Genomic DNA, 9,143 nt, shown 5'->3' with positions numbered 1-9,143 from the left:
TCAATGCTTAGTTGCGAATTTGTTTTTTTAACAATAAAAAAATAATTAAATGAAATGAAAATGTCATCCAAATGGATCTTGGATGGAAATGCGAGCATTTGGTGAACTTGCGTTGCATATTCGATTATTCAGTATTTTAATACATATTCTGAGTATTTTATTTACTAAATCAAGTATTTTAAAATTGAAATTAAGTATTTCGCAATTAAAACTAAGCATTTCAAAAAGTTCAATTAGTTGCGAATTTGTTTTTTTTTAAAATTTAAATTCAATTTACATGTCATCCAAATGCATTGGAAATGATGAATGGAAAGAGAAGATGACCAATAGAAATATGTATTTATATCATTTTTTATTAATTAAAAGGGTAAAAAGATAAAAATGCATAAAACATGTATTAAAAACTAAATTGATCTTTTGTCAGGTATTAAAATAAAAAAAAAACTCCTGGGTACTGAATCTTAAATAAATCATAGATAATGTATTTTTCTCCAAATTGCCCTGTTATTAATTGTAAGAGTAGATTTTTTAATTTTTTAATTTTTTAATTTACTATTAAGTTGAGGCTCTGTAATCAACAAGTGGGCTGGCCCAAGAACAAGAAAGTAGAAAAAAGAGGAGCTCAGCAGAGGAGTCTTTGGTGGAGGTGCTCTTTTATCTCTCCTCTCCAATCATCTCTCTTGTTTTCTGCTGAATAGCGCCTCTGAACTCTCATTTTGGCAGGTTGTTTTGATTTGGGTGTCGATAATAGTCTTCATGTGTGTAGCATTTTTTGCTCAAAATTATATATTTTTCCTCGCTCTTTTTCTTGATGAAATATATGACTGGTTTACTCTTTTAGAAGCTTGAACGGGAATTTTTTGGGAAGAATATTGATTATGAAGGCCGTATGATGTCTTGTGTGATGATGTTGATGATTCTTTTGACCAGTAAAAGAGAGAATCACAGAAAGTGAAAAGAGAGAGATAAGGGTGTGGAGAGGAGGAAAATAAAGATGTGCCTTTTGAAAGAGAGGATTGTTGCTTGTTAGTGTCAGTGAAAGCGATGTGCTTTGAGGAAACTTTCGTTCTTTGTTCATCCTTTTTCACTGAATTCATGTGTAGTAGTTGTTTATGTAATGTGCTTTCTTGAAATTTTTCCGGGGGAAGATTATTGACTGTGTTTTCACACGGGGTTTTTGCAACTTAAAAAATCGGGCATTTTTTTGGTCTGAGGAAGGTCGCCAAGATGCCTATGTTTCTGCCTTTAAAGAAAGATGGACTTGTTGGGTTTGAGGGTGGTGTAGACGGGCGTGTGTTAGATCTGGATACGGCTGTTAAAGATGGAGTTTTGGGTGGAGTTGATGAAGGGGGTTGTGGCGGTGGAGTTGGGGAGAAATTGGATCTGAAAAAGATGATTGAAGAGCTTAATTTACCAGAAATCCCATCTGTCTTTATCTGTCCTATTTCTCTCGAAACCATGCAAGATCCGGTTACTCTTTGCACTGGGCAAACTTACGAGAAAACCAACATTCTCAAATGGTTTAGCCTGGGGCATTACACTTGCCCCACCACAATGCAAGAACTTTGGGATGATACGGTCACACCGAACAGGACCCTTTACCATTTAATCTATACTTGGTTCTCTCAGAAGTACGTGCAGATGAAGAAGAGATCCGAAGATGCACAGGGTCGGGCATCAGAGCTTCTGATTACACTCAAAAAGGTTAAGGGCCAGGTGCGAATCCAAACATTGAAGGAGCTGAGACAACTTGTGGGGAGCCATTCAACTGCTAGGAAGACCATTATTGATGAAGGTGGGGTGGCCCTTCTTTTGTCTTTACTTGGCCCGTTTACTTCATATGCTGTAGGCTCCGAAGTTATCGCTATTCTTGTGAACTTGAATTTAAGTTCGGATTCGAAATCAAATTTGATGCAACCTGCAAAGGTGTCATCAGTTGTGGATATCTTGAATGAAGGGTCGATTGAAATAAAGGTGAATTGTATTCGGTTAATTAAAACATTGATGGGGGAGAAGGATTTCCGAGCTGAAACTATATCTAGCCATAGCCTTTTGGTTGCTTTGATGAGACTGGTGCGGGATAGGAAACAACCTAATGGACATTTGCCCGCCCTTGGTCTTCTAAAACTAATTTGCACACACAAGCAAGTCCGAAGTTTGATTGTGAGCATTGGAGCTGTGCCTCCATTAGTAGATTTGATACATTTCTTGAATCCCGAGTGCATGGAACTAGCCCTTTTCGTATTGGATGCCTTGTCCTCTGTGCCTGAAGGGAGAGAAGCTCTGAAAGATTGTCAAAACACTATACCAAATATGGTTAAACTTTTAATGAGAATCTCGGAAAACTGTACGAGACATGCACTCTCAATCTTGTTGTCAGTATGCAAACTATCCCCCGAGGAATGCTCCTCGGTAGCTGTGGATGCAGGTCTTGCCGCAAAGCTTCTTCTTGTTATCCAGAGTGGATGCAGCGCCGAACTCAAGCAGCGAGCAGCTGAGCTTTTGAAGCTTTGCAGTCTGAACTATTCGGACACCATCTTCATTTCCAAGTGCAAACTTACCAGAACGATTCAATAAACACCTAAGATTGGTTGATATTCTTATACACAGGCTTCCGGATTCAAAGACTACGAACTTGAACCATTTCAACAAGAATCCGAGACTGTATGATTTCAGAATTTGTGTGATTTCTTTTGTAAAGTTATAATAGATTTGGTGGGTGTAGCATGGTATTTTGTGGAGCTTGAAACTGCAATTGTAATTGTTTAGCAGCTGCATTGGTCCATCAATCCCTGCTATTCTCTACCATTCAAGGTCCAATTTTCCTTGGCAACTTTGTACAAGTTTTGTTTATTTTATGCCTTAATTAATGAGAGTGTAGAGTTGAGTAAAAACTGGTCTCTTTGGCCTCTCCCAGCGCCGCGCCCATTCTATATGTACAATTTATGGATAATTAGAATTTGTTTGGCTGAATTTATTCTACATAACATAATTTGTTTGTTTTTAGCTGTGGATAATGATGGTCACAACTAGGTACAGACTGGAAATCTTAAGTAGGTCTTTTGTGAGATGATTTCACGAATATTTATCTGTGAGACGGGTCAATTCCTACCAATATTCATAACAAAAAATAATATTATTTCATGGATGATTAAATAATAGATCAGTCTCACAAAATATCACACGTGAAATCGTCTCACACAAATTTGTTATCAGTTATCTTTTAAGTGATAGCATATGTTATAATTTGTTTTACGAGTTTGTAAATTGTATGAATTTATTTTAAACTATTTTAACAAGATAATTTATATTATCTTTTATGATTCTAAAAGAAGGTCTCTAAAATGCTTCAGCAAGATTAATTTGAAAGGTTTCACGATATTTCTTAAATAATTTCAAGTCAATTAAGTGGTGAAAAAATAATTATAGGAAACGACCCCAACTAGCTTGGCATAGAGTTATGTCATGAATTATAGCATTAATGAATTAGTTATACCAACAAACAAGAAACGTAAATAATCTCCAAGTAAATTAAAATATAAACGAACATTAAATTTTATAAAGTAACGACAATAATATTCTTATATTAATATATACCCCTTCATTTGCCCACTCAAAAAAACCCAAAATAAAATAAAATAAAATTAAATAAAATTAAATTAAAAAATAATGGATGATTTGATGAAAATAATGTCTATCACCTTAATTTTGATGTTTGTCATTTCCGCATCATCGGCTCGCCACTACCACGAGAAGGAGAAGCAGGGCCGTGCTTATTAAGAGGTAAATGAGTCCAATGACTCAGACTCATCTCTTTTTTGGGGCCCAAATTTTTTTTAAAAATTATTATATATAATACTAGTTACTAGATAGCTCAAAACCAAGTATTTATTAAATGAAACTTGCTTAGTATGTTATCGATTTATTTCTCAATCTTCCCCAATATTCATCTGCAGACAAGCCCTAATCGACTCCAGTCGTTGCGTCATCTCTAGGTTTGATTGAAAGACTCGTGAGGAGCTGTAAGTCTATTTTCTCGTATTTGCTTTGTTCGAGATTCTAATTTTTTATTGTAGTTTTTTACTTTCTTCGGGGCTTTATGTGGTATCTATAATCTACGCTTTTTGAGTGAAATTTTGGTGGATGTAATACTTATCCGGATTTCAATGTGTAGTGTATTTTTTTGTTTTAATTCAAAGCATTTTTTCTCGAAATTTTGGTCACGAGTCTTTCTCAAGACTCTGTTGTCTCTGTTTGCTCATGTTTTTTGTTTCGCCCCACGTATGACAAGTTCTCTTTCTTCATACGAGCTATTTGTCTGTCTCTATATTAAAGCTCATCAAAACTTTTATCCGATCAACCATATCACAAAAAAGATTGAATGGATTGGCTATGTTATCGATTGAGAAAGAAATTACTGAACAACTTGATTATACAGACTTGATTAGTATTTTTAGCTCTAAAACTGTTAGGCAGGTTGTTTTTTAGTGATCATTTTGGACATGTTTGATATTTTTATTTATTTAGTTTTTCATATTGTCTTTGACGTATTGATTTAATTTGAAAAATTGATATGAAACTAAAAAAAATATTAACACACATTATGATCCGGATGCCTGTTTTTAAAAGTTAGACTCAGGCCCAAATATTGTTAGGATCGGCCACGAGGAGAAGTATGGAGACCTGCGAGATCTCTGCTCCAAAACACATGATTCCAAGTCGTGCTGGAAACTTCTCAAATCGGAGCGCAGCAAATTCCACACCGACGCCAAAGGCATGGTGGAAGCCGCCAACGATTTGGCTAGAGGAAAAGCAGAAGAAATCCACCATAAACTCGACCGCCTTCGCGAGGAGTCGAATAACGAACAACTGAAGCAGAAGTACTGGTCGTGTTCGAAGAACTACAACGACGCAATTGGTGATCTGAATGAAGCGAAAAAGATGCTGCGTAAGCGTGGGTATAGCGGCATTCCTGTGCTAGTCGACGATGTTCTCGATGAAGTGAAGAGCTGCCACAATGATTTCGATAATGGTGCGTTCGATCCGGCGCACGTTCAGAACAGGAATGAGGAGTTCCGGGTATATGTGGGTCTAGTGAAGGTGGCTGTGGATCGTTTGTTCAAGGAAATGAGGGATGATGGGGAGAATTAGCCATGCAAGAGAAGATTTTCAATTAATAGATTTGTGAGAATTAAATTGTAATTCGACTAACAATCTTCTTGATACGATGCTTAGTGTTGCTTCAATCCAGTAGTTAGTTTGACGGTGGGAATTGAAATTCGAGATTTGGTGCAAATTGATTATGACTATTTGCAACTTAACTCCATCTCATGATTGGAAATTGAAGGTAACATATCTCAATCCATACTAAAAAACTAGCTTAAGGGAAAATTGTCCAAGTTAATATATACAACTTGAGATTTATCCACAAAGGAATAAATAGCTGGAGCTTAAATTTTATAAGAGTTGGGGATTGTCTAACATTATATATATAGCTCTTGAATATTTAATCGAATCAATGTAAGACATCTAAGAACAAGAATATAGTGTGCTGTATTTGTTTGATCACATTATGTTAGAGTAGATACTCTGTAAACCAACGATTGGTTAAGAAATTTACTGACTCAGTTGTAGTCTTTATTTTAATATAATTTACATTTTATTGTTCCATTTTACTTCATCAGTATATCCATGCAAACAACATAGATAAGATCCTTTGTTATACTTTAATACAAATGAATCATATTTTGATCTTTAAACTCATTTGTAAATACTGTATATTCTAAATTAATTCATAGTCGATTCAGCCGCCTAAAAACAAGGATAAAATCCGCTTTAGTTGAGAATAATATCTATGATGTTGTGCGCCATATTTCATGGTAAGGGCATTGACATATCTAATCATGTAGATAGGTAATCATATGATGATTGTACCGAATAACCCTCTCTCGAACTTTACAAGTGATTATCATTTATCAAGAGAAAAACTATGTGGTTTTGATTGTACATCATTAGTCCTTAAGATCTGGGACAACACTGAGTTTCTACATACTATGATTGAGCTTTGACACATTTACCAACTCCGCGAGGGTCACAAGGTGGCGAGGTTGGGTTCAACTGTGACATGTGTAAGAGCCAGTGCATTGTAGTCGAGAATTCACCGCTCACCTACGAGTGTAGATATCCTATGCGATCTAATGAAATAGTAGTATATGAAATCTATGGCCAGAGTGTAAGTAGTACATTAGGAACAAAGGTTTTCTTGTTGTATATATGATGACATTATGAATATTTTATGAATGTATCACATAACTATCGAATCTAATATGCAACCCTCGATAAATCAATAGTTGCGGATTCAATCGGGATATATGAGATGAAAGGAACATATTGTACATTAATCATAACTTATTGGTATTGCAGACACTATCAGTGATACCTAAGAAATTATGGGACGATGCTAATAGGCGCTCTTACCGTGATTCAATGGGTTTAAATCAGAAAATGATTTATGATATTCTCATGATCAAATGTTGGTACATGTAATTAGGCAAATTAGGGTAAGACCGAATAAAAAAAATGCCCTGAATCACAAAGTGTTGTGAACTCACGACTAGCTATATTCCTGAACCATTGAGAGTCACACAAACACTGAATCATTTGTTTCAGTTGAAACAATACATTCAATGAGTTGAATTTATATAAAATTACGAGATAGTAAATTCAAGGAGCTGAATTTATGATAATTAAAATTTGAAGAGAATAAATTAATTAAATTTAAATAAGGAGCATTAACCCATAATTAAGGTAATTAGGTTAAGGATTCATATGTTAATAAGGTGGCCACAACCCTAGCCACTATTCACTAAAATTTTCGAAAATCTCTCTACTCCATTTTCCAAAATTTCGGCCATCCCTTGATTTTTTTGGGTTTGAGCTGCCTTTTGGTTCCAAAGTGATTAATTCACGATGAGTAGCTCTTTCATAAGACGGTCTCACATATCTTTATTCATGATACGGATCAACCATATCCATATTTACATAAAAAATAATATTTTTTCGTGGATGACACATGTAGAATATCCGTTTTACAAAATTTACCCGTGAGACCATCTCACAAAAATTTTTGTGATTCACTATAAGTATAATTACTATCACCCTATAAATGTTTTTATTGTTTAAATCATACAAATATCCAAAGGCATTATTTGAATGTCAAAACAAAATTTTTTAAAACTTGCGATGCGTTTTGGACATTACCCCAACACATTTACGTGTCAAAACGCAAAAGCAATTGCAAAGAGAAGTTGAATCATAAAGATCGAGACATTCATATTGGACGAAATTCCCATGAACTTGAATTTCTTGTTGAAGCGCTTTCTGACTGACATACAACAAAACAAGGGAAAAAAATTCAAAATCTATTGTTTGCAACATGTATCCTATCCCGATTTCATTAAATCCTCACACACAGGAACGCGTTAAAGAATAAATAGCATTCCATGAATCCGAGTTCTTGTGGAAAGTAGTGTTACACAAGTATAATTACGAAATATATATATACTGTTCATATTTCACAGTTTCGAGGCATTTACCAAGATTATTAAAGAAATATATTTTTCAGCTGGAAAAGCAGTATAAGTAGGACTTTTTGAACGAAAAACTAACTAGACATGGTTTAATTTACTGGTGTCATCAATTAAAGACAGATAACAGATAAAAAGAGATACCACTGAACAAGAGAAGGGCGTTCACTTTGGTTTCCAAGGACAAACACAAAAGCTTTACTGCGAGATGACAGTTATAGATACAAGAAATTTGCCAATCACTGCACACAATTGCAATAAAACCCCTTTACCGATCTTCTCTTCCCTTCCGATCTCACGTCCAAACCTACATCAAAAACCACAAAATCTATAAGCACTCAGCATAACACGTTACCCATGTGTGTTCTTGATACAGAACAAAGACATTCACCAAGTAATTACGAAATCTAAATTTCTTGACACCTGAGAATGAGATTTAGACATTTGGATCAATGAGTTCTCCATTCACGAGCTCTCGGTAGGCAGCAACGGGCCAGATGAAGCCTCTCCAGACAAGCGAGTTAGCCAGTGGGACGTCGATGATTATCTCCTTCATGGTTGGTTTTTTATCATCTCTGATGGCGATCAGGTAGCTCCTGCCGACCCACCCGATCCATCCAGCAATGTACAAGAACAAGATACCTGGAGTGATGAATTCTCCCCAGTGTCTCTGATCCCCGCTAACGATCAAGTGAGGTAAGCCATCGGATCCACACAACAGCCCCTGCTTACCATAATTATCGAACCTGGAGGATCACGAGCAGCAGAAGATGCATACTTTTAGAACATCGGGTGCAGTTCAAATTGGAAGTTAATACCACGAAATCATATGATTGAAGAAACCAATAGTTTATCTGAACTGAACAAGATTTGCTAGTGGTAAACAAATGGATAAAATTCAATTTCAATGCCTAAAGATTCTAAAAATTTTAGCATTTCTCTACGCTAAATTATATCACTCCGTCCTGTGACTTCCGATGCAGCCTAGACAACTATAGAAAAAATTAAATAGACAAATGAAAAAGGGAAGAATGATATTATTTTTGCCTTCTCTTGGTCTTCTCAATGGTGGCATTAATGGCAAGAGCAGGAGCACTGTCAGGTGCATATAGCTTGAGGGAAGACTCGAGTTTCTTGATCTCCAGCTTCTCACGCTTGGCAAACTGCTTGGACTCCTTGCATGGGGTTAGGCCAGCTATGTCGGCAGATGCCGGCAGCACCGGGGACGATAAAATGATGGATGAAAGCGCGAGTGCAGCAGAAAAAGCCTTGAGTTGAGACGAAGAAGAGGAGGAAGCAGATTGCTCCGAGTTTGACTGGCTAGGAGCAGTTGCCTGGCAAACTATGGTGGCGGCCCTTGATCTTGTTGTGGCTGGAGAACCCAATCTGGGAGTGGAAAGATTAGCGGGAATCGTGAGAGACATTGTAATTTGGTTTGAGATTGAGATTCTGAGAGGGGTTTTGTGAGAAAAGAAGACGATATGTAGATTTTGTGGAGAAAGGATTGGTGGACGTGAGAGAGGATAAGATTGGATTGAGGCTGAGTTGGATCTTGTT

At 36.2% G+C, this 9,143-nt stretch overlaps 3 protein-coding genes across 4 annotated transcripts; 2 read left to right on the top strand and 1 right to left on the bottom strand.

Annotated features, from left to right (window-relative positions):
• The first annotated feature begins 574 nt into the window (after positions 1–574).
• Positions 575–3,006, top strand: LOC142534899 (U-box domain-containing protein 30-like). Of its 2 annotated transcripts, none has more exons than XM_075641576.1 (2): positions 575–723; positions 842–3,006. In XM_075641576.1, exon 2 carries the CDS (start codon positions 1,228–1,230, stop codon positions 2,575–2,577), a length of 1,350 nt encoding a protein of 449 aa, XP_075497691.1. In that variant the 5' UTR covers positions 575–723; positions 842–1,227; the 3' UTR covers positions 2,578–3,006. The 2 variants fall into 2 exon arrangements, with proteins under 2 accessions (XP_075497691.1, XP_075497692.1); XM_075641577.1 differs by having other exon boundaries at positions 628–646.
• A 597-nt stretch (positions 3,007–3,603) lies between these two features.
• Positions 3,604–5,337, top strand: LOC142534925 (pectinesterase inhibitor-like). The gene is made up of 2 exons (XM_075641578.1): positions 3,604–3,769; positions 4,682–5,337. Exons 1-2 carry the CDS (start codon positions 3,670–3,672, stop codon positions 5,149–5,151), a joined length of 570 nt encoding a protein of 189 aa, XP_075497693.1. The 5' UTR covers positions 3,604–3,669; the 3' UTR covers positions 5,152–5,337.
• Positions 5,338–7,733: 2,396 nt separating this feature from the next.
• LOC142534858 (photosystem I reaction center subunit III, chloroplastic) lies at positions 7,734–9,062 on the bottom strand. The gene is made up of 3 exons (XM_075641573.1): positions 8,634–9,062; positions 8,010–8,332; positions 7,734–7,893 (listed from the first exon to the last, which is right to left on the bottom strand). Exons 1-2 carry the CDS (start codon positions 9,008–9,010, stop codon positions 8,023–8,025), a joined length of 687 nt encoding a protein of 228 aa, XP_075497688.1. The 5' UTR covers positions 9,011–9,062; the 3' UTR covers positions 7,734–7,893; positions 8,010–8,022.
• Positions 9,063–9,143: the final 81 nt, after the last annotated feature.

The sequence above is a fragment of the Primulina tabacum genome, chromosome 2 (genome assembly GCF_025594145.1).
Source record: "Primulina tabacum isolate GXHZ01 chromosome 2, ASM2559414v2, whole genome shotgun sequence".
NCBI classification, from domain to species: Eukaryota; Viridiplantae; Streptophyta; class Magnoliopsida; order Lamiales; family Gesneriaceae; genus Primulina; species Primulina tabacum.
Note: the sequence above shows the minus strand (reverse complement) of the source record. Positions and strands in the feature narration are given on the sequence as shown.

Excerpts from the sequence above, each read along its gene's own strand:
- LOC142534899 (XM_075641576.1), top strand. The coding sequence starts at position 1,228 with ATGCCTATGTTTCTGCCTTTAAAGAAAGATGGACTTGTTGGGTTTGAG.
- LOC142534925 (XM_075641578.1), top strand. The coding sequence starts at position 3,670 with ATGGATGATTTGATGAAAATAATGTCTATCACCTTAATTTTGATGTTT. Across the intron at positions 3,770-4,681 it reads CGAGAAGGAGAAGCAGGGCC|ACCTGCGAGATCTCTGCTCC; the intron begins GTGCTTATTAAG and ends AGAAGTATGGAG.
- LOC142534858 (XM_075641573.1), bottom strand. The coding sequence starts at position 9,010 with ATGTCTCTCACGATTCCCGCTAATCTTTCCACTCCCAGATTGGGTTCT. Across the intron at positions 8,333-8,633 it reads ATTGAGAAGACCAAGAGAAG|GTTCGATAATTATGGTAAGC; the intron begins GCAAAAATAATA and ends GTGATCCTCCAG.